Consider the following 24,211-nt stretch of genomic DNA (forward strand, 5'->3'; position numbering starts at 1 on the left):
TTTGGTGGCAAGAAAAATATAGAAACTCATCAGTTGTTTCCTTTTACATGGCTTTTCTCCTGAGCATGTGTTAGACAACAAACCTTTGAATGAAAAGAGCACAGGTTATGGTTATGAGGCAGCAATTATACATGTATAATGCTGTCTATGAAGAGATTTTTTGTGGTGAAATTTCCTAACAGTGTTAGTATTTTATTTTGTGTTATTTCGACGATTTCCTTCAAGTTTAGTTATTTGCCTTTGTTTAGAGAAGGTCTTAGTGGTATTTGTGGACATTTGAAAAACTCTTTCACTCTTCAGTCTTGAAAATAAAAGTGTAAAAGTCAGGGTATTTCACGTGTTACTGTCGGGGAAAAATGTTTAAACTTCCGATTTCATAGTAGATAAAATGATACAGTACACTATATTAAATATTTACCCCTAAGTACGGATTTTTATGACACTGCTGCTTTTAATGGTGTATTTATGTAACTGATTTTGAAAGAATCAAATGAGCATCTGTATCAGATTGTGTTCACGTTCTGTCCATATACTGTATCTTTCTTAAATCTAGAACATCAGAGGATTTGCTTCTTGGCTGTAGTGTTTTAGATTAGAGTCTGAATGTTTGTTCATGCCTGAGAACAAGTGCTCAGTCTCTTCAGACCTATACCACTCAATCCGACAAGTACGGTATTTTAAATTTACTTTTTAAGACAACTTTTCTCCCTGTAAATGTGAAGGCACTGATACATCTGTGATATTTTTATAAAATTTTACATCAAACCTGGATTGCCGTCTGTTTAATTCAATGTGGAAAAAAAATGTCTGAGGTGATGTTTGAATATCGTGTACACATAGAAGCCAGATACACACGCACTGCTGTAAGAAATAGTTGTTTATTTCGTTATTATTTTATTTACAAGAAGGATGTGTGGACTGTTAGACAGCCGATTGTGGAATGAGGGCAAAGGGATGACAAAATGTTTTTTACGCACAGAGCAATGGTCCGGTATAACCTGGAATCTATTTCTGTGCACCCAGTAAGCCAAAGTGGACAATGTGGGGAAGGGGGGCAGAGAAGGGTTGGGGGGGGGGGGGGGGGGTAGAGGGATAACAGATGGTGATGGATGGAGATCAGGTTGACTTTCTGCCTCTGTGAGAGGTGAGCAGATGCTGTATTGGAAGGCTGCACAACAGCCCAGTCTGCAGGCTCGGGGGAGGGAGAGTGCAGGGGGTAGGTGCACTCAGCCCTGTTTGCCCCGAGAGCTCCCATGTTTACGACGACAGGACCCCAACAGCGTCTCCAAAGCCATCTTCACAAATGCCTGGAAGTTATTGCTTCTCTCCCTTCGGCTGTCCTGCGAGGGGATGAAACACAGACAGATACCTTCACTGGGGACACGGCAATCACTGCATTTCATTTCTACACTTTGTGCTAGACATAAGGGAGTATCTTGCTGAAGGCCTATGTCGACCTTTTTTTCAACTTGGAAATCCTGATTCATGAATTCCAATTAACATCCTTCCAAAATGTAGCTCCATATAAATGCTTACCTCCTTGCTTTTTGTTATCATCTCCTTTCTGATCAGCTTTCTTCGGCTGCTCTTTAGGACTCTGAGGTTGCTATGAAATGAAAGCACACATACATAAAGTGAAGCAACAAATAATTACACATTGATGGGAGGGAAAAAAAAGGGAATTGAACAATTTCCTACCTTGGTAGCTGACTTCTTGTCCGACTTATTACCTGAAAATAGTGGAAACATTCAGAAATATGTGAAACATTCGGGAAAAAGGTAACTTTTGCTACATTTATTTTTTTAAAGAGTCTTCTATTTTGAATGCCATAAAAGTAAACTGCTCTTCTGGTATCCACAGAAAATTAAACTAAAATATTTAGTTTCACATTGCTTACCTTTTGTTCCTGGCATTTTGGCTGTGCTCCAGTCAGTTGTGACTTCTGAGAATGCAGTGCTTAATGTGGTGTTCAACTCTGTCATTTATGGTCCGTGCTTGTGAATGGCTCTGTCACTGGGGCCCCTTCGAGAAAGAGCACAGTGAACAAGCAAAGAGCCCCGTCAGCTGAGCAGCGTGCACCGCAGCTCTGCAGGTCTTTGCTGAGCCAGGCGAAACCTCGGAGCTGACCTTGTCATACTGCCATTGTGAACTCACTGGAACTGTGTGTTCACCTATTGTCTGGGACAAGAAAGCGTTATCATCATGTTACCGGCAGCCAGGGTGTGTGTTTTATTAGTAAAAAAAAAAATAAAGATCTACCAGGCGTCACCTTTTTCATGTTGATCAGCCATTTTAAATACTGCATAGGTACTACATTAGGATTTTGCATTCTTCATTGGGTGGATTTTTTACTCGAGTACTGCACTTAAGTACTGTAAGTAATTGTGAGGTGAGGTAGTTGTACTTATATGTGACTTTATACTTCTACTCCACTACGATTCAGAGGCAAATATTGTACTTAATACTCCTACTACTCTTTATTAAAAAAAATCTAAATATATTTATCAATTAAATGTGTGATGAATGATGTATTACTTATTATAGGTTAAGATAAGACCTTATTGAACCCCAGGGAAAATTCACAAGCTACCCAGTAGTATACAAAGACAACATTAGTTACTACTTAATTTGCAGATATAGATTAGTAATCAATTTATACATTAATATAATTATATCAATCATTATTATCATTACTTTATATATTAGTATATAAAGTAATTACAATCAACCCAGTCTTTACCAGCTGCAACAAACTTGATATACAGATTATGATTCTGAAATGGGCCATTCTACATTCTGAGTTTTACTTTTGGTACTTTAATTATATTTTGATGCTAATACTTGATTTCTTTTAAATGCAGGACTTTTACTTTGTGGTTGCTATTTTTACTCAATTAAAAGGCTAGTAATTAAAAAAAAGTGATGATAAACATATAGATTATTTGCCCCGTGAGGGTGGTCCCTCAATCCACCACTCACAAATGTGAAGATTGCCACTATCAAGGCCTACTACTTGAGTGTTGAAATGTCATTATTATGAAATTATATCAGGCAGTGTCTGTTTCCGTTCGCATTTTCTAATCCAATAAAATATCAGTCGGTTCATCACATTGAAACATACAATACATCATTGAAATCAGGGGTCTTCAACGTTTTTTAGGCCAAGGATCAGTTACCTGAAAGAGAGATGAAGCAGGGACCCCTTCTACAAATATTGTATTAAATTGAGTTGCATATTAAACTGGGCCTAACAGCTGGGCGGCTTAAAGCCTATACACAACTTTGTATGATGCAAACTATACTAAGATATTACAATGATCACTGTTAACATATTTATACATCATATGTTAATGTTAAACATACATTTGGATGGCACAGTAAATCCTTCAGCTCAATTGTATCTGAGAATGGCTACCTCAGTGACTACCTTAGTAACTACCTTCGTGACTACCTTAGTAACTACCTCAGTGACTACCTTAGAGACTACCTTAGCGGCTACCTCAGTGACTACCTCAGTAACGACCTTAGTGACTACCTTAGTAACTACCTTAGTGACTACCTTAGTAACTACCTCAGTGACTACCTTAGTAACTACCTTCGTGACTACCTTAGTAACTACCTCAGTGACTACCTTAGTAACTACCTTAGTGACTACCTCAGTGACTACCTTAGTAACTACCTTAGTAACTACCTTAGTAACCACCTTAGTAACTACCTCAGTGACTACCTTAGTAATTACCTTAGTAACCACCTTAGTAACTACCTTAGTAACTACCTTAGTAACCACCTTAGTAACTACCTCAGTGACTACCTCAGTAATTACCTTAGTAAGTACCTTAGTGACTACCTTCGTGACTACCTTAGTAACTACCTTAGTAACCACCTTAGTAACTACCTTTGTGACTACCTTAGTAACTACCTTAGTAACCACCTTAGTAACTACCTTAGTAACTACCTTAGTAACCACCTTAGTAACTACCTCAGTGACTACCTTAGTAATTACCTTAGTAAGTACCTTAGTGACTACCTTAGTAACTACCTTAGTAACCACCTTAGTAACTACCTCAGTGACTACCTTAGTAATTACCTTAGTAACCACCTTAGTAACTACCTTAGTAACTACCTTAGTAACCACCTTAGTAACTACCTCAGTGACTACCTCAGTAATTACCTTAGTAAGTACCTTAGTGACTACCTTCGTGACTACCTTAGTAACTACCTTAGTAACCACCTTAGTAACTACCTTTGTGACTACCTTAGTAACTACCTTAGTAACCACCTTAGTAACTACCTTAGTAACTACCTTAGTAACCACCTTAGTAACTACCTCAGTGACTACCTTAGTAATTACCTTAGTAAGTACCTTAGTGACTACCTTAGTAACTACCTTAGTAACTACCTCAGTGACTACCTTAGTAATTACCTTAGTGACTACTTTAGTAACTACCTTCGTGACTACCTTAGTAACTACCTTAGTAACCACCTTAGTAACTACCTCAGTGACTACCTTAGTAATTACCTTACTAACTACCTTAGTGACTACCTTAGTAACTACCTTAGTAACTACCTTTGTGGCTACCTAAGTGGTTACCTTAGTAACTACCTTAGTGGCTGACTTAGTAACTACCTTAGTAACTACCTTAGTGGCTGACTTAGTAACTGCCTTAGTAACTACCTTAGTGACTACCTTAGTAACTACCTTTGTGGCTACCTAAATGATTACCTTAGTAACTACCTTTGTGGCTGCCTTAGTAACTACCTTAGTAACTACCTTTGTGGCTACCTAAATGATTACCTTAGTAACTACCTTAGTGACTACCTTAGTAACTAACTTAGTAACCACCTTAGTGACTACCTTAGTAACTACCTTAGTAACTACCTTTGTGGCTACCTAAGTGATTACCTTAGTAACTACCTTTGTGGCTATCTTAGTAACTACCTTAGTGACTACCTTAGTAACTACCTTAGTAACTACCTTTGTGGCTACCTAAGTGATTACCTTAGTAACTACCTTTGTGGCTGACTTAGTAACTACCTTAGTGACTACCTCAGTAACTACCTTTGTGGCTACCTAAGTGATTACCTTAGTAACTACCTTTGTGGCTATCTTAGTAACTACCTTAGTGACTACCTCAGTAACTACCTTAGTGACTACCTTAGTAACTACCTTTGTGGCTACCTAAATGATTACCTTAGTAACTACCTTAGTAACCAACTTAGTGGCTACCTTAGTAACTACCTTAGTGACTACCTTAGTATCTAACTTAGTGGCTACATCAGTAACTGCCTTAGTGACTACCTTAGTAACTACCTCAGTGACTACCTTAGTAACTACCTTAGTGACTACCTCAGTGACTTAGTGGCTACCTTGCCTATAAGCCAGTAAGCCTATCATCAAGGTTGTATATAATGTATTTTTTCCCCACACATTTATATTTGCTAATAATACAGAACACTAATTTTAATGTATATTTTCAGACGTATTAAAAAAAAAAAAAAAAAAACGTTGGGAAGATTATCAAGCTATAGGGTGGACCCCCTGCAGTAAGGCCGAGGACCCTTTTGGGGTTCCGGACCCCCTGCTGAAGACCTCTGATGTAAATGATGTGCAGCATGAAGCTCCATAGCAGCAGGCTCGTGACACCGTGTCACGTGACTTGACAGTAAGAGCAGCGATGGAGAAAAGCTAAGGAAGGTAAACCCCTTTTCACGTGTATTCCTCGTGTGTTTCTGTGCTGTATTTTAACAACACAACGCCTCACTCTACACACAAACCTGCTAACTGATAACCTGTCTATGCGCACTGTAGAAAGAGAGGAAAACAGGTCTGTATGTGAGGACATCGCATATGATGTTGTGGCTAACTTGCTAACTGCTAGTTAGCATTGCGACGTCAAGTTACTTCCTATATCCGCGAGCTAAAACATGCTCCACCTGCTCATTGTTTAGCTCCGTTTCAGTTCACTTAAACACTTAAATTGTGGTGTCACACTCAGGTAGAAAAACACAGCTAGATATGACTCCCTGTGGTGCCTTTACTGCACCATCACCTGCTTCAGTGTGTGTGCAGAAGGGAGGGTGGGGTTGTACTCTCACACAGGGACATACATGTGAAAGTTTGTAAGTAAAGGAGCTAAAACATGAACTTTGTATTGTAACAGCAATCTGCCCTGGCAGTGGCTTCCTCTCTACCAGAGTGCTTTGTGGAATGGCAGCAGTTTGGCAGCAGGTTTTGGCAGTGGACGCAAGGTGAGACCCAATCATGCAGCAGCCTTTTTAATAGTCTAAACTGATGAAGAAGCTATTCACACGTGAGTTATTGTGTGTGTGTGTGTGTGTGTGTGTGTGTGTTCTTTTCCCCTCCACAGGTACAATGCTTACCGCACGCCTACGTTCCCACAGTTCCGAACTCAGTACATCCGCCGACGCAGCCAGCTGCTCAGAGAGAACGCCAAGTGTGGCTTTGAGCCGGGGCTGCGCAGGCAGTACCTGAGGCTGCGCAGTCAGCTGCTGGCCCTGCGCTACGGGCCCCTGTCCGAGCAGAGCAGCTTCAGGGCCAGCAGTGTGCGCAGCTCCCGCACCACACTGGACCGCATGGAGGTCAGACCCAAAGAAACAGAAAGGGCAGGGGACGTAGAAGAGAAAGAATAGGAGGGGGTGTTTGTACTAATTTGGAAGTGAGAAATAAAAATACCTGCAAGTTGGAATGAAAATATAGGATGCAACACATGAGAGCCGTATGGGTGGTTAGACCTTAGTTTTCATCAATCAGCAGTAGCCAAGCAACACTTTGGTTGCCCGTACATATTAAGCTGAGCAGCTTGTTGAAATGGCTGGCATTGCCCTCGTATATTGGCAATATCATGAACTTAAAATGCATGGTAATTTCAATACATTTTCAAGAATTATTGATGGCTATTTTATGATTATTTCTGAAGTTTCAGAAAGGTCCGTCTTTACTTGCACCCATTCCTACGAGCTTCTGTCTTCCTTCCCTCTCCTCTCCTCTCGAGCAGGACTTCGAGGAGGACCCCCGTGCCCAAGGGGCTCGTGGTCACCGCCGGTCCGTCAGCAGAGGCTCCTACCAGCTACAGGCCCAGATGAACAGAGCCGTCTATGATGAGAGGTACACAGAAGAACGCCACACAGAAACCCTCATGTTGCACTCAGCGTCATGAGCGATTGAAATCCCGTTTGATTTATTTCTCCTTTTGAGACATTTGTTGGATTTGCTGGTTGTAATTCTTGTTTGGTTGTGATGATCATATTTCTCATATTGGGTTTCCATCACAAGGCAGGGTTATGAGGTGAGTCGTATTGATTATATGCTGACATGGTGGTTTGTTTTTCTGAACGCAGGCCTCCGGGCAGTTTGGTTCCCACCTCAGTGGCAGAGGCCAGTCGTGCCATGGCAGGGGACACAACTCTGAGTGAAAATTATGCTTTTGCTGGCATGCACCACATATTCGACCAACATGTAGACTCTGCTGGTAAGTAAATAGATTGTATTTGTATATTTTAAGCTTCAACATGTATTTGACTCCACCTTCCTCTCCTTTCAGTTCCACGGTTGCAGTTTGCCAATGATGACAAGCACCTCCTTGCTTGCTGCTCCCTGGATGGCACCCTGTCCATCATGACTTTGTCCCCGTCTCCTCCCAGTGTGAAGGTGACCCTGAAAGGTCACGGAGGTCCCGTCACAGACTTTGCTTGGTCCCTGAGCAATGACATCATAGTGTCGACATCACTAGACGGGACTCTGCGTATCTGGAACACGGGGGACGGTCGCTGCATCCGAGAGGTCAGGGACCCAGAGTCCAGTGAGTTGCTCTGCTGCACCTTCCAGCCGATGAATAACAACCTTACTGTGGTGAGTCCCGTTTGAGACAAGTTATCGTTTTTATATTCTCCAGTACAATATATTACCACAGATACTTCTACAAATGAATCATACTCGGCAATTAAAATAACTTAAAGTAAGATTAGAGAAATAAAAGATCATTAAAAACAATTTCCTTGTTCAACCTACATTTCATTTTGTGTCTTTAGCTTTAAAATGTATGAGTGTGAATGCTCCCGTTTTTTATCTACCACTTTTATACTTCTAATTGATCTTAAAGAATAGTTTAAATATTTTATATGGTCTACATTTAGGGCACCAACACAAAGTCCAAATAATTTGTTTGCAGGAACAAAATCTTGCTGTTTGAGTTCAATACCAAGTGACACTTTGATATTGATGCCACAATATTCAGTGATAATTCAGGATTTCATCTAAAAAAGTAAAATGATAGATTTTTGCAATAGTAATTTTTAATAATCTGCTTCACACTTAAAACAAGTTGCATAGCTGCTTCATGCACTACTTTGGTAATCGTTATGAGGCACGGTTGGAACTGTGTTTTCAGATCCCACCTTACAAAGAGGACTTGAAAAAGGGCACATTACATTAATTCAATTGCCTCCATAGTATCAAATATCCAAAAATGCCATGTCATTCAATACCACATTTGTGTGTGTGTGTGTGTGTGTGTGTGTGTGTGTGTGTGTGTGTGTGTGTGTGTGTGTGTGTGTGTGTGTGTGTGTGTGTGTGTGTGTGTGTGTGTGTGTGTGTGTGTGTGTGTGTGTGTGTGTGTGTGTGTGTGTGTGTGTGTGTGTGTGTGTGTGTGTGTGTGTGTGTGTGTGTGTGTGTGTGTGTGTGTGTGTGTGTGTGTGTGTGTGTGTGTGTGTGTGTGTGTGTGTGTGTGTGTGCGTGTGTCACAAACGAAGTCGAAGCATCGGTACCGGTGTCTATTTTCTTTTTTTTCTAACGACACTATAATATTAGGATTAGTGTGAGCACTTTCCTTTCTTGTCATGTACTGAATCTCCATGATCACCATGATGATGTTAAAGAATCGTCTCTGAACATTTCAGGAATAATCTAATTGTGTGTGTTATGTTTATTAAGATTTAATATTTTATTTTAGACGTTTGCAGCTTTTATTTCCTCTTCATCGTTCATAACATGCTGTAGAATTAATGAATTTATCATCATCAACTAATTCACAAAACAATAACGCATTCAGAGACAATTCCTCTGCAGAGTGGCTTTTCATCTCTTTCCCAAGAACTAAATGCATTGTACACCGTGAAATTGATTTATAAATTTAAAATTGAACATCATCTTTTGTTTCAAAAAAAAGTGGTAAATGTCCTGGATAATTTTGTTTTCATTCTTTTTATTTATTTATTTATTTGATGTGTTTGTTGTGCACATAAGTGTCTGTTTACAGCTCATTAAATGGAACATGAGTGAGATGGATATTTGTTTTTCAGTACTAACAAATATAATATTAGCAGAGGAAGAAACGTATCTTTGTCTGGTTTGTACTGGTTTAACTGGTTTGTCCTGCCTTGTATTGGTCTGTTCTACCTGAACACAAGATGATGATTTCTGTTATATTACACAGTGTTAGACCTCAAGTTAAGATCAACGCTGGTTTTCACAAGTCTAATAACACCGGCAAAAATATTACAACCAGTGCTTTATCCGTGCTGCCTTGTGGAGGTAATGAAGGACCCCTCTCCTTGTTCTGTGTTACAGGTAGGAAACAGCAAGCACCACCTGCAAGTGGTGAACATCTCCACTGGGAAGAAGGTGAAGGGGGGCTCCAGTAAGCTGACGGGCCGCGTGCTGTCTCTTTCCTTTGATGCTCCGGGCAGGATCCTTTGGGCTGGTGATGACAGGGGCAGCATCTTCTCCTTCCTGTTTGACATGGCCACAGGTACACCCGCAACATTTTTATTTTGGCATAAGGCAAAGTGTGTTGTGACTGAATGACAAATTTTAATTAGTCTCTGAATCATGCACGGTCTCTGGTTGAGAGGATTGATGTGCCTCTGCCGGCTTCTGCTGTTTCTGCCCGCACGCCCCCACACACACACCAGGGAAGCTGACCAAAGCCAAGCGTCTGGTGGTGAGTGAAGGCAGCTCCATCTGCAGCATATCTGCTCGGTCCTGGATAAGCCGAGAGGCCAGAGACCCCTCCCTGCTGGTCAACGCCTGTGTCAATAAGCTGCTGCTGTACAGGTCAGTCTGTAAGGGCACTGTTTATTAACGAGGCAGTTTTGTTGCTGAAATATAATTTAAAGTCATCTTCATTGTTGTAGCATGTATATGAAGATGTATTTACTGATCAGTTATTCCACCTATGCGTCTGCAGGGTGGTGGACAATGATGGTACACTACAGCTGAAGAGAAGCTTTCCTATTCAGCATGGATCCCAGCACGTTCATAGCATCTTCTGCCCCCTCATGTCTTTCAGACAGGGGGCCTGTGTGGGTAAGAAGTCTCTCTGTGTTCTTGCTGTGATATCTTGAATAGAAAATTAGACCACAGTTCATTATAGGATTAAAAAGAAAAAACAAAATAGCAACCTTTCAGCAATTCAGTAACCTACCTTTCTACCCTGTACATGTTTTTCATCCATCAAATGTTTGTAGAATTTCATAGGGTCAAAAGTTATACAGCATGTTGTTTACATGAGGAATATTTGGCACCACTCTACCTCAGTGCTTCACCTTATTTCACTTTCCTCGCTGTTGATTATTTCCTCACAATCAACAGTTCATTTAATTCAAGGCTTGTCAGTGTTTAAATTATCAGGTTTGTGTCTCCAATTAACAGAAGCATCTCACTCATAAAAATACCCCAGAGAATCTTCACTTAGAGATGTGTTGTAATTTAATCGTTACAAAATGCCAGTGAGGTTTTTGCTACAAAGTCGCTCTGTTTCTCTGGATAGTTGAGCAGTTTTGCTATTATTTTGAAGCAGTGTAAACCATTGACATACCCATGTTCAATCCCAAATAAATTGTTTGTATAAGCCATCTGTCATTTATTATCTAGTTGTCTTAACCAATGAACTTCTGATTTTCCCTCTGACACAGTGACCGGCAGCGAGGATGCCTGTGTCTACTTCTTTGACGTCGAGCGCAACACTAAGGCGATAGTGAACAAGTTACAGGGTCACGGGGGACCAGTGCTGGATGTCAGCTTCAACTGTGACGAGAGTTTACTGGCATCAGCCGATTCCACCGGTATGGTCATCATCTGGAGGCGGGAGCAAAAGTGACAAATTCACCAATAAAATGCTTTCATGCGCTGCATTACTGTCCAAAAACAACTCTGTATATTTTCGCTGGAATGTAATAGGCTGCATTAAACGTTTAAATGAGAACTCAAGTGCAATCAGATAGAACACCATGCTGTGTAGGTGGTAGGGATGTCTTAGAAATTCAAGGGATTGGGGGGTGGGATGCTTGTGTATGTGTGTGTGTCAGTCCTCCTACAGCTGCAGCTGAGAAATCGAAAGAAAAGAAAGAGCACTACTCCCATGCATGTGTCATGGCTTACCTCTGACTTGTACCGATATGACTGAATTCATGTGAAGAGGATACAGCGTAATCTTCCAGAGCAAACCGGCCCAACACTTTGTATCACACTGGCGGCCCCTCTGGCATAGATCTAGTTCACTATTTATGTAACTGTTACTCAAGCAGTGTAATCAAGTGTAGTAAATCCGCCTTATTTGCTTTCAGTTCTGCAATTGCCTGTTTGCATTTGAGACCACATGCATGACACTGGACTCAGAATGAGACAAAAGTTCAAAAGTGATGAAGAAACAGGTGTGTTTTTAAGTATGTGTTTGTACTTCTGTGTGTGTATATTTGGTTCACGCTGGTTGCAGTTTCATATAATTTATTAAACGCATACAGAATAAACTCCTGTAACTGTCAGCAGTCTTGTTCCTTTTTTAACCAAATATATGTGTGAAACAATAGAAGGAAATAGTGATAACAGTTTAATGTAGCAGGGTGGTCAAACCGACAGTGTAGGAGAGTGTTGGTCATTGTGTGGGTATTCAAGATCTGCACAGAATTCCCTTTACATCAATGACCAGAAGTGGTGTAAAAATGTACGGTTGCATTTAGCGCAGGGTGATGGGGCTGCAATATTGTGTTATGAGATTATTTTGGTTGTTTTAGAATTGTAAAATGGCGTATTTGTTGCGTTTTAATGGTCTTGGAAAGGTTTAATATTTGACTTTGGGATTGCTGAGAAATAGTCAATTCCTTTGCCTACTTGGCTGTCAGTAAATCATAATTATGCTGATAATGATGTTTTTAGGCTCTACGGTAATGTCTGTCACATCAACTTCAACTGTACATTGTATTTAGTTCTAATTAGCAACTGTTTCAGGCATCTCCAGGAGGGCCGCTGTCCTGCCTGCTTTAGGTTTCTCCCGGCTCTAACACACCTGAGTCTAATGATGTGCTCATTATCAAGCAGCTGAAGCTTGTCACATGTTTGATAGTCATTAGACTCAGGTGTGTTTTGGCAGGGAGAAACCTAAAACATACAGGGCGGCGGCCCTCCAGGAGCAGGATTGGAGATTATCCATCATCTTCTTCAACCGTTTGTCAGAGCTTCCCAAACCTCAAAAGTCCCATATTTTGTTTTCAGGTTTTCAGGCTTTTAAATGAATTACATTACATTACATGCTTTTAACACTTTGTTTTAACGCCTGTCTCTTTAAGACCGCCTCCTGAAAAAAGTCCAGTCTGCTCTGATTGGTCGATGTTTCTGGGTCTTCCGCATCTGCACTCTTGGCGTCTCCGCACCGTCATTGCAGCCGGGGAATGACTGTAGCGGCACTTTCTACTTATGTTCAGTAATAGTTGTCACATCCCAACCATACGAAAGTCCTGATTGCTCGTTTAAAGGCACAGTTTCTGAATAAGGGCTGTGTGCATTTTGCTGCGGATTTGAATATTTTCACATTTATATAGTTTTAGTTTAGACAACATTATCATACATTAATGGGCAGTCATAAGGAAAAGGGGAAAAAAGGAGAGAAAAATAAATGTACAATAACAAAGTAATCTGAAAAAAATATCAATTCTGTTTACATATCCGAAAAGGAGTGGGAAGAAGTATAAACTTATTTCATTCCACCCCTTTTTAATAAATATTACTGAAATAACACGTACTGAAATATTTTGCCTTCTATCTATATAGTAATAATACGAATAATAATAACTTCCATTTGTCATTCTTCAATTATCCTTGTTCTATATCTAACAAAGCATACTTCTATTACAAAGATATTTATCTTAATAAAATATATGATTCTTTATATTATTATAATATATAACATACACTCACACACTGAAGATGACACAGAGTACAATATAGCTACCTATATAAACATACATACACATGGACGTACACACACACACACACACAAATATATATATATATACACATATATGTACACACATACATACATATTACATACACACACACATACTGAAGATCACACATTGATACATAAATCACAAAGTAAATAAACAATATACCGACAGTAATAATCATACACCCTCCTCATTTCTGTACCTTGTAAAAATCATCTCCTTATATATATTTTATTAAACTGGTTTATGTTTGGACATTCCCTGAGCGACCTGCTTTATAATAATAAAAAACAAACAAACATGGAAATCTCCCTTTTTACAATATGGGACCTTTGAAATAAAGTAGTATCAACTAACAACCCCTCGTGGTCAGAGTGGATATACTGTAAGTTGTGAGCAGTTCGACCACAGAGAGATTTTTGAAGGCTGAAGAGTTTAAAACATCTAGTACTTCACAAGAAAAAGAAATAGCTCAGTCAGAAAAAAAACCTGCACGGTTTTGTTTAGCAGAGGTGTCTAGTGACCCCTCAAATATTTCTTGTTATGAAAATGATACATTAGTAATGTATGATGGCAATCTCGATGTAGGAGAAAGACATACATAGCTCAAATTTAAAAAAAAATAAATGGAAAAAGTTATATATATGTATATATATACATACATATTATAAAGCAGAAGTGCTGCACATAAATAATGTGAAAGTATCATAACACTCCATGTACTGTGAAATTCACAAAGCCTGTATTCAGAAACTGTGTCTTTAGATAAGCCGGCGGGTCTTCTGTACTGTTATGATGTCACTCACAACTATACTATATATAGGTAGACGGTGCCCTTACAGTCATTCAGATGCAGAAGACCCGGAAATGCTGACCAATCAAAGGAGGCTGGGGGGTGGCCGGTGGCGCAGTGGTTAGAGCAGTCACCCCATGAAAAGAGGCTGAAGGTCCTCGAAGCAGCGACCGCAGGGTTTGACTCCGGACTGCAGCCCTTTGCTGCATGTCTCCCCCTCTCTCTCACCCCATTTCCTGTCCATCCTATATAATAAAAGCTTGAAAAACTGCCAAAAAAATCTTTAGAAAGGAGGCTGGGGTTTTTCAGGAGGGAAACTCCAAAGACAGACGTTAAAACAGAGCGTTTCAGACAGAGAGAGAATACAGGTATATTCAGACAGTCAGTATGAGAAAAATAATGTGTTTTTTGAACAATATAGCATGTAAACACGATCTAGTAGAAACCCCAAATACAAGTATGAACCTAAATAAAAGAGCATATGTCCCCTTTAACGTTTCATCATTATGTATGATTAAATGCACGAAAGCAGCACCTTCAGTCTTCAGATTGTTTTCTTCTCAAGGTTGGTGAGGGCATTGTGACGTATAAATGTGGCTGTGTGGGTGTTAAAGCACAATGAATGGTTGCTGTCTGGGAAGGTCAGGACGAGGCTTTGTTTGAAACAGGCAGGAAAGGTGCTGATAAAAAAAACAAGGATTTCTGTACAAGAGAGCCACAAAAAACTTTCCCTGTGTGCGAACCTTGAGAGTGAAAACCGTGAGAGTGTTGTGATAGGACAATGCAACGATTCTGCATCTTACCGTGGGCAAGGATACGTTTTCACAAATGATCAAGACAGCCTTTGTTGTTGAGTGTCTTGGAGAGACAAAACCCAATTTTTTTTGGTTTACACAAAGTATTCTAGCACTGCCACTCTAAAAGCAGAGCAAGTTATTTAAATTGACATTATTTAACAGTCATTTCTAAATTTCATGGTTTTGCTTTGGAGCATTGATATCAAATGATATAGATTGAAGTATAAATGTTATGTTTGAGACCTCTCTTGTCGGTTTGTATAACACATTTCAAGGCCCTTGCAATATATTTGTTTTCGTAATTTAAAGCAAGAGCTTCTTCTTCTCACAAATAAGAAGCTGAATTCATAAAAAGATTAAATGGATCATTCCTCAAACAGTACAATCAGAGATTCTGCTGCTACAGCTTGTGATGAACAGTAGCTTATTTGATGGCTAATGTTAGCAGACTTTCAAGGTCTCATGTTGTAAAAAAAGAGATTTCCATGTCTTTTACCTGTCTCCCCGGATCTGAACGGTAAGTAGTTGAGTGAGAAATCACAAATCATTTTGACTCTACAGCGGTTGTGGTTCAGTGTTCAGTGGAGAGGAAAGTGTCAAGACGACGCTTTCATTTAATGCAGTGAACTGTACAAACCCAGACTGATTTGTCACAAATGCACCCTTTTTATGCATAACTAAAATACACACAGGGTGTTGTTTGTGCTGCAGGAAAGTGGTCTATTTCCTGTTCTCCACTGGAATCCATCCATGTCAACATCCAGGCAGGTCATAACTCAGAATGCATCAAAAGTAGAGTCTTTATTGATGAGTGGGCAAAAGAACCACCTCAGTTAAACTGTACAGTTACAGAATATCATCTCGCGAAGGAATGCCAGACGTAAAAATTATGGACCACAGTTCCCGTTTCACTTTGTCTTTCCATATCAACATCTATACAAGTTGTAATCCCCAGTGTTGAATCTATGAAATGCAGTGGAATTCATGCTAATACAGTATGCTGTGCAAGTGTCCACATTTAGAAAATTGACTGCACAAATATACCTATGCCTAACGTACTGTAGGTCTGACATTTGTATTACATGACTCTTAATTTGGAGAGACAACTTCATGTACTTTCAGCCGGTTTCCACACACCGAACATCTCTGGGGTCGTATCCAGCCTGAAGACGTGTTGATTACTAACTTACACTCAAATGATGACATTTGTGGTTGGGGGGGGGGGGGGGGGGGGGGGGGTTAAGAGAGCCTGGTAACATTCAAGTTTCCTTCCCATTAAGTGCCACTTCATTTCTTCATTTTTTTTGTATTCTGGTGAAGCATAGCAGTACTTTAAAAACATTCCCAAGATCATCATTTGCAAATAAATGTTCATTTGCTAATGATTTTTTTTTTTTTTTTTTTTTTTTTTAAACGACGTAATTTACATTACCATTCAAGTCATAAAATCCTCCGGCCGGTTTGCAATGCACAAGTGTTGTTTCCTAATTATTCGGTCCCTTTTTTTCATAATCCATCTGCACTTTACATTTGCTTGTGCATTGGAGAAATCTGACTACATTTTCAGTTACGGAAATCCATTTAAAGGATATATTTCCGCACGAAGACTGTTCAATTTTGCATGATTTTGAGACTCCAAGATGAGGCTGCTTTCAAATTGACTCAATATTACTGGAACCTATTCTATCATCATCTTTCTCCCTCTTCTCTTCTCTGTCTACCTCTTCCTCTCACACACACGCACATACACACAAATGCTCTATAAAAACACACAAGCAGGAATAAACATTCCTGTACAGTCTGTACAATATGAAATCAAGTCATATTTCAAAATAGTGTCATCTGCTTAACATGTATAGTTTACAAATAAAGGAAAACAGGCATTTTTTTTATGATACAAAGAAACCTGACACGCCCTAAATCAAGTCCAAAAAATCAAGCATGTTAGGGGCTTCTTGGGTTCACAACAGCTATTTAAATGTATCCAAGGTTATCGGGTCCATTCGATATTCTGCAGTCTCTTTTGAATTACATGAAAAGGCGTCCGGGGTGGTCTATCAATCCATTCAGACCCTTTAAGTTCCTTGATGTTTTTCAGAGTTAGTAACGCTCTGATCAACACTTCTTTCTATTCACAGTCCGCAGCACATTCCTTCAAGGATTTCAACTCTCTGTGTGTCTGTTTTGTGCCTCATGTGACACAGAAACTCGTTTGAAAAGCTCTGGGGCGTGTCCCATTGAAATAAGGCAACATTATTTTAAAATGGCATCTGTCACACTTAGTTGGAGCGGTGATTGTTGTGATCTTTCCTACTTATTAATCATACAGTACATCATCAGAAATACAAACTGTTAAAGTGATACCAGGGGCTTTTGTATCGCCCTGTTCGAACATCTGCACCTGACACACTTACTCAAATATCAACATTCTTAATAAAATGGCACAGTGCCTGCATTTGTTGGCAAAAAAAACGATTTTGTTGTGCAAAACAACAAAAACAGACACTTAGCCAAGGTGCGTTACATCACTTCTCCAAATTCTCCCTTTAAAACCTGAAACATTCTCTTCATTAGACCTTCACATAATGCAGTAGGCCTCATCCTGGGGCAGGTGTTGTTTAGTCCTCCAGTACGTGGGCAGGTGAGCTCTCAGCACTTTCCTCAGGTCCTCGTTGAGCAGGAGACAGAAGATGGGGTTGACTCCGGCTTGGGCGAAGCTCATCCACACTGTGATGGAAAGGTACCTGTGCGGGATGTTGCAGGACTTGACAAACACCCTCCAGAAGCACGCCACGATGTAAGGAGCCCAGAGGACCAGGAAGAGCAGGGTGATGGTATAGAACATCCTGCCAAGCCGCCTCTCTGACCTCACCTCTTCCATCCCGAGCAGCCGCCGGTGTTGATTGTGTAAATTTTGCCTGATGCCCAACAGAGTGGGTGGCATGGGACCTCGACCAAACCCTGCAATCCAGTTGGCTGCAGCTTGACCTGTGGCCCCAGGACCGTGGAAGGTCCAGTTCTGGCTAATAGCCGGCACTAGCTGGACAGGTTTCATCTTGCGGTGCCTGTACTCAAACAGCAGCAGCTTGGCGTAGAAACCGTGGGTGGCGAGGACCACCACAGCCAGCATGAGCATGAAGCCCAGGGTGTCGTTGGTCTTCAGGTAGCGGTGTTCAAAAATGCACTGATCCTCATCATGGATGAACTTGTATGTCCCCACATCAAAGACAGGTGGGAACGCCATGGCAACAGCCAGAGTCCACACCATGCAAATGATGGCGGCACAGGTCCAGATGGTCATGCGTTTGGCGTAGAATCGGTGGTGGGCGATGGCAAGGTAGCGGGTGACAGCCACGCAAAACAGCATGAAGGCAGCGTGAAAGCAAAACAGCACAGCCATAAAAGCCACAACTTTACAACTCAAGGCACTGTAAGTCCAGGCCGAGCTGTTGTGGACGGAAACCAGCACAAAGGGGAAGCAGGCGGCGGAGCGAACTGCATCGGCCAGGCACAGGTCCAGGAGAAAGAAGTAGGGAGCCTTGTGAAGTGTCCTGTCTCGTAGGACCAGCAGGGAAACCAAGAGGTTGCCTACAAGGCTCACACAGATGATCAAACCCAAGAAGACCAGCTTAAAGTAGGCAGACACATCCGTGGCAGAGATTCCTCCACTACTGCCGTCACTGCTGCTGCTGCTGCTGCCGGCTCTTGCCATTCCACTCTGTGAAGCCAGCACAGCCAGCAAACTGCCAGGGCCATCGATGGCAAAGCTTTGGTTAGTCATTCTATCACCTTCCACGAGAGCCTGCCTGGTTCGGGCCCTTTTTAAAAACGCTACTGATCCTCCTACAGCCGTCGTCTCCTACGGCTCTCTCGTTTTTACAAGGAGAGGCCGTAAGGATCTTTTCTACACGACAGACTCATCTTTCCTCTTTGTCCACAACCTCACCACCTGTGAACAGAAACACACATTTTTTTGAGGGATGAAAAACAAGATGTCTGACGTTGCCTTTCTCAAACAGTCCACTTATCACAGAAATCCAACTTACACTTAACAGCATGGATATAGAAGTGCTGTGTTGGGAAACACAGTGGAAATCTTTGCCTTCCTGTTTCTCCCAGGCTGGGATCAGATCAGCAGCTCTACAGCATGCCAGCTCCTTGGCTCTCTCAGTAATTACCTTGCCCGTTGCTAAGATACAACAGCTCACATACTTTGTGCAAGTGTGGGTGTTTGAGTGAATGCATGGGGGTGTACAGGGGGATGGAGCAGACACAGTAACACTGGGCATGTCCAACAAACAGAGATGTTGTAAATGAGCAAAGAACATTTTATGCTTTCCTCTCTGCTGCTCTGTGCATGTGTATGTGCGTGACAGTCAAGAGGGTGCAATCAGTAGCATCCACAGCACACAACAAATGTGACAATATAATGGCAGAGAAAGGCAGACATTTGCCTTTTTACCGTAAGCCTATGTGTGTGAATTTTACCCATCAGGGGGATAAAGTTATTGTGATTATCATAGTCAGGCTTCAGTGTTTTAGCAGCATCTGCCTGATGATTAGAACCGTGAAAATTCAATCGTTAGAAAAAAAAAAATTCAAGGTGCAGCCTCGTATAAAAAAACCTTTTATAGGCGTGAGGTGATAATAAAACACAGCTGTGCTTGTCTGGGTGGGCCTTGTCTATGTAGGCCACGAAACACAATATGATCTGCTGCAACTGTGGGCTTATTTTTTTTCCATACATAAACAGCCCTCTTCCACCTTGACAAATATCATTTCACCTGATTAGATGGCTGCCGTGTCAGCTGACAACACAGACTGGAGTGAAAAAACAGACGAACAGGTGTCAAAATCACCTCTGCTGTGTGTGTGTGTGTGTGTGTGTGTGTGTGTGTGTGTGTGTGTGTGTGTGTGTGTGTGTGTGTGTGTGTGTGTGTGTGTGTGTGTGAGGTAGATAGAGAGATGATAACCTACCTTTCATCCTCTCATCTTTTTTCGATCTGTTCTTCTCTCAATGCAAAAACAACCCCCCAAAAAAGATCCCAGTCGCTTTGTTTCACTGTTTGTTAAACCGAGAGAAAAACACATAATAAAGCCTCATGCTCGTGCTGTGCTCTCGGGCTCAAACAACACCTGTTATGCATAAATCCATCGCGAGGACATCGAATTGAGCAACATATAAAAAACATATAATAAACAGAGAGCTATGCAGGCTGCTAATACTACTAATATTAATAATCAACAGCTGATCACACCATCCAGGGTGAGGACTCTGGCACATTTAAGAGATATGTATGAAGAAAAAAACCATCCACCGCCACCCTTTTCCAGTCTCATACAGAGGGATGTGTTCATTTGTGTCTGAATATCATCCGAGAAAACAGATTTCTACGTTGCATCACGTCGAAGATGGTTTTCCGGAGAGGCTAGAAAACAGACGCGATTAAAAAAAACACATCTTTGTTCACATGTATCCAAATGATGTCAGATTTTCAATGCTTATATTAACCCACCCACAAAAAAAAAGATCGCGCATCCTCTAAATGAATCGTCTTGGCATGTATATTGGCTAGTGGCACCAGCACAATTAGTCCACACAGACAACAGCCTCGATACGTCTCTTTTTCCCCCCATCTTTCAATCATTCAAAAAAAAAAAAAAGGCGATGTATTTACCCTGAACTGTTCATATGCAGTCTTTGTTTTGCTGTCCAGCGAAGGTGGACTACATTTTGATAGTCCTCAATGAAAAAAAACAGAAAGGAAATCCTCCGTGATTGAACAAATACATTTCTGACAAATCCAGCGATGTCTAGGGAGGGGTTCACGTCGCCAGACGCGGTCGAAATCGCGATGTGACAAAAGGGAGAAAAAGAAAAACAACGCGGCTGGATTAGGCGAATTATTCCTGAATAATCCCAATTATGGCTGCTTGCAAGGAGGCAGCTCGCGCATTTGCGGAAACCGTCGGTTTTATTCGGAGAGAGAGAGAGAGAGAGAGAGAGAGAGAGAGAGAGAGGGGGAGAGAGAGAGAGGGAGAGGGAGAGAGAGAGAGAGAGAGAGAGAGAGAGAGAGAGAGAGAGAGAGAAAGAAAGAGAGAGAGAAAGAAAGAGAGAGAGAGAGCCCTGTGCAGTGTTATTGTGAGCCATAACTTGAAAGTGTTTTTTTATTCTAACCTGGCATCATCATGTATGACGCTGTGTGTGTTTTCTCAGGAGCTCCAAGTGTAAACAAACTCTGCTGCTCACAGACACACTGAGCTGACTGGACCCTTAATGACACAGGCGGGCCTGACAGGGCAGCAGCAGCAGCAGCATCAGCAGCAGCAGCAAGGCATTATGGGTCCTCTGGAGGACTATTCCCTCATTTTTAGTGAGTAAAATAATTAAATATGATGCAACCTAATTCAACCCCTGTGCCATATTCACTACACCCTGTATGCTATATATTTTTTTATATATATTGTTTTTATTCTATCCATCCATCTTCAACCGACTGTCCCTATCGGGGTCGTGGGGGACTGGAGCCGATCCCAGCCGACATTGGGCGTGAGGCGGGGTACACCCTTGGCAGGACACGTTTTTATTCTATAATTGATGTAATTTTATATATAGGCTACTGTTTTTCTCCTCTTATATTTGTATGATACATATAATACACTATTCTATATAAAGTATTATATATTTATAGCGTTGTATATCCCTCTGTACTCGATATTCAGAACATTACTATAGGAGCAAACAACTGTCTTCTAAGTAAAGATATAGGGTACTTTAAATTAGTAGTTTGAGTTTCTCAAATTTTTTCGAGGTGCACCGGAATGCATAATGAGTTTACACTGTGTACATGAATGCATCGTGAGTTTAAAGGTGTACCTGAATGCACCACGAAGTCCCATGAACCCACACACAGGTTGTGTGTTTATAGGGAAGGCAAAACATTGCTACGCTGGTGACTTCGGGGAAGGAGGAGGATTTTCCAGTTCTGTTGTTTCTCCATCAGTGCAGCTGCAGGCTACAGGTAAGCTAATGTTACCCTGTGCCTTTAGCTACATGCTACCGGCTATAAGCTAGGCTATCATCATGATTGCGCTGAATTGAAATAAAAAGCTCATTTCAATCCATTTTAGATTTAGAATTGAAATCATGACACTCCTATTTACTGTTCTTCTTAAGTATGTAGCTGATGCTGTATTAGCCAGGCTAGTGGCGTAGCTATTGGGATAGCAATGTTTGGTTCAAACTGAAATATGCTATGGATCGAGATAACATTTTGCACAGAGATTATGGTCCCCCAGAGGAGTAAACCTAAATAATTTGGTAAATCCCCAGACTTTTCCTACAGCAGCACCATGAGGATAAACATATTTGGTTAACCCCTAACTTATTTGACCTGTATTCTTACATCTACCTCTTATATATTTGACTAACAGTTTTTTGCTTACTGTTTACTGTTTTTTTTTATATATACTTTCTGTATTTATTTAGCTGAGTGTTTATTGGTTATCTTATACTGGAGTCATCCCAAAGGATCAATAAAGAGAAGTCTAAGTCTCGAAGTCTTTCACAAACTTAAACATGACATTTTCCATCTTTTTATTTTATCTACATGCATGTTAGCATGCTGACTTTATTCAGCTCAAATCCCCTCTGTGTCTAAGTGAAGGCTGAAAGAGGTGTGTGTGTGTGTGTGTGTGTGTGTGTGTGTGTGTGTGTGTGTAGTATTTGTATACTAGGTATACAGTTATTTCACTAAATATACAAAGCATTTTGGATATAAACTTTTCTTAATACAGTTTAATTGTATCACCTGGATATAGACAGTTTCAGTGACCAAACTCATAATTTCCCTGGGTGATTTCGTCTTGAACTCCATGTAAAATTCCTAGTGGTTAAGTGATATATTTGTATATTTCTGCATGTAGCCTTTTTTTGACACCAGACAGCGGAGAGGTGTCAGGACAGAGGGGGGAGGAGCATTTATGCCCTGTAAGCTGATTTCCACCGACAAGATGGCTTGTCTGATTGGACTGTAACAAATCTATACAGTCACATTTGGGCTAAATAACGGCTGTGATGGATCAGATAAAGCCAATAACCCAATGGGTGCTAATTTTTTTATTTTGAGTGCAATGGCATGTTGAAGGAGGGCTATTATTGTTTTCTTTCTGCCAAAGATATTATTTAAGTAAAATATGGTACTATTTCATCAGTTTATGGGGATGAAACAACTCATTTGGAACAAACTAAACTCCTCAGTGATATCACATTGGTTAAGAAAGAGTCAGCAGGAGTGAGGGAATACCCTCTTAAACACTCAGAAACTCTTTTGAAATCACTGCTTAACATGGCTTTCTGTGGTGTACTGCTTAAAAAAGGCATTCATTATTTTAGAGTGAATGTCTGCCGTAGAATTCACACTGATTATCCTCCTTGGGTCAGTTTAAAGTCTGCTTAAATTTTTAATACATTCCACACTCGAGCATATGTGACCATCACACAAATTAATCACTCCCACCCTTTTCCCTGCACAAGTCTATGAAATGCAAGTGTGCTCTGCTTAATAATTGTGTTTTAAGGCCAAATACATAATCCACATAATCCGAAGGATACCTGACATCAAAGGGCATTTGTGGGTTTGAAGTTAATAGCATAGATTGATTTAGCAGGAAAGTCTTTTATATGACTCTTTAAAGGGATAGTTCGGATTTTTTGAAGTGCAGTTGTAATAGGTCTTTATCCATAGTCAGTGTATTACAGATGGAGGCCACGGTTTAGAGAAGCAGAGACGAGATGCATGGAAGCTAAGCTAACTGTATTTTAGCCACATCAGTTCAAATGTATGCTATATTTGGCATATTTTCACCACTTTACATGTACCTTTCCGTCAGATAATCATTTACGATGGGGTTTTTGATAGCTGTTGCCCCCGGTTCAAAGCAATATATTGCTTAGCTTCTGTGTCAATACTCCTGTCTGCTTCTCCAAACTAGGGGCATGCTGACGAGTATTTAATGCAACCCCACTTTAAAAGCTCTGAACGATCCCTTGAAGATATCAGCCTATCATGATTATGATCAGAAATAGTCTGTGACATCTAATGATGCAGCATCTGTCGAGGTTTCCTAAGAACTGTCAGCTGTAAAACAGTGATCTCAGCTTACGATGGCCGGTGTGCTAAATTACTCTAGCATGATGACACTATGACTTCAGTGCAATGCACGACCTTTGGCTTCTGTCTGCAGCTCATGTTGCCGTGTATTTCCACTTCATGCTAAGTTGAATGCACCCCAGTGACAGAGGCGCTAAAGGTGATGTGAAACTGCCATGCTAATGAAAAGACAAAGAGATAAACAAAGACACATAGCGGAGGATACAGG

General features: G+C 40.8%; 2 protein-coding genes and 1 long non-coding RNA gene across 4 annotated transcripts; 1 reads left to right on the forward strand and 2 right to left on the reverse strand.

Annotated features, from left to right (window-relative positions):
• Positions 1–1,194: 1,194 nt before the first annotated feature.
• LOC310951358 lies at positions 1,195–2,024 on the reverse strand. The gene is made up of 4 exons (XR_014593328.1): positions 1,899–2,024; positions 1,699–1,730; positions 1,537–1,606; positions 1,195–1,340 (listed from the first exon to the last, which is right to left on the reverse strand). It is a non-coding gene; the product is annotated as an uncharacterized lncRNA (long non-coding RNA).
• Positions 2,025–5,650: 3,626 nt separating this feature from the next.
• Positions 5,651–11,782, forward strand: wdr13 (WD repeat domain 13). 2 transcript variants are annotated; one of them, XM_083919594.1, is made up of 10 exons: positions 5,651–5,696; positions 6,163–6,250; positions 6,370–6,601; positions 7,018–7,127; positions 7,361–7,491; positions 7,564–7,871; positions 9,588–9,768; positions 9,932–10,073; positions 10,207–10,325; positions 10,934–11,782. In XM_083919594.1, the coding sequence occupies exons 2-10, from the start codon at positions 6,210–6,212 to the stop codon at positions 11,116–11,118; spliced, it is 1,449 nt and encodes a 482-aa protein (XP_083775720.1). In that variant the 5' UTR covers positions 5,651–5,696; positions 6,163–6,209; the 3' UTR covers positions 11,119–11,782. The 2 variants fall into 2 exon arrangements, with proteins under 2 accessions (XP_083775720.1, XP_083775721.1); XM_083919595.1 differs by having other exon boundaries at positions 7,373–7,491.
• Positions 11,783–17,408: 5,626 nt separating this feature from the next.
• On the reverse strand, positions 17,409–18,638 carry LOC310952192 (putative G-protein coupled receptor 173; the record flags this gene model as incomplete). Its single annotated transcript, XM_083920720.1, has 1 exon — positions 17,409–18,638. The coding sequence occupies exon 1, from the start codon at positions 18,609–18,611 to the stop codon at positions 17,409–17,411; it is 1,203 nt and encodes a 400-aa protein (XP_083776846.1). The 5' UTR covers positions 18,612–18,638.
• Between the last annotated feature and the right edge of the window lie 5,573 nt (positions 18,639–24,211).

Source organism: Echiichthys vipera (genome assembly GCF_963691815.1).
Source record: "Echiichthys vipera genome assembly, chromosome: 9".
NCBI lineage: Eukaryota > Metazoa > Chordata > Actinopteri > Perciformes > Trachinidae > Echiichthys > Echiichthys vipera.

What these genes read in the sequence shown, in the direction of transcription:
- wdr13 (XM_083919594.1), top strand. Translation starts at nt 6,210, where the DNA reads ATGGCAGCAGTTTGGCAGCAGGTTTTGGCAGTGGACGCAAG. An exon ending in GTTTTGGCAGTGGACGCAAG is followed by an intron (nt 6,251 to 6,369) that starts GTGAGACCCAAT and finishes TCCCCTCCACAG; the next exon opens with GTACAATGCTTACCGCACGC. An exon ending in CCAACATGTAGACTCTGCTG is followed by an intron (nt 7,492 to 7,563) that starts GTAAGTAAATAG and finishes CTCTCCTTTCAG; the next exon opens with TTCCACGGTTGCAGTTTGCC.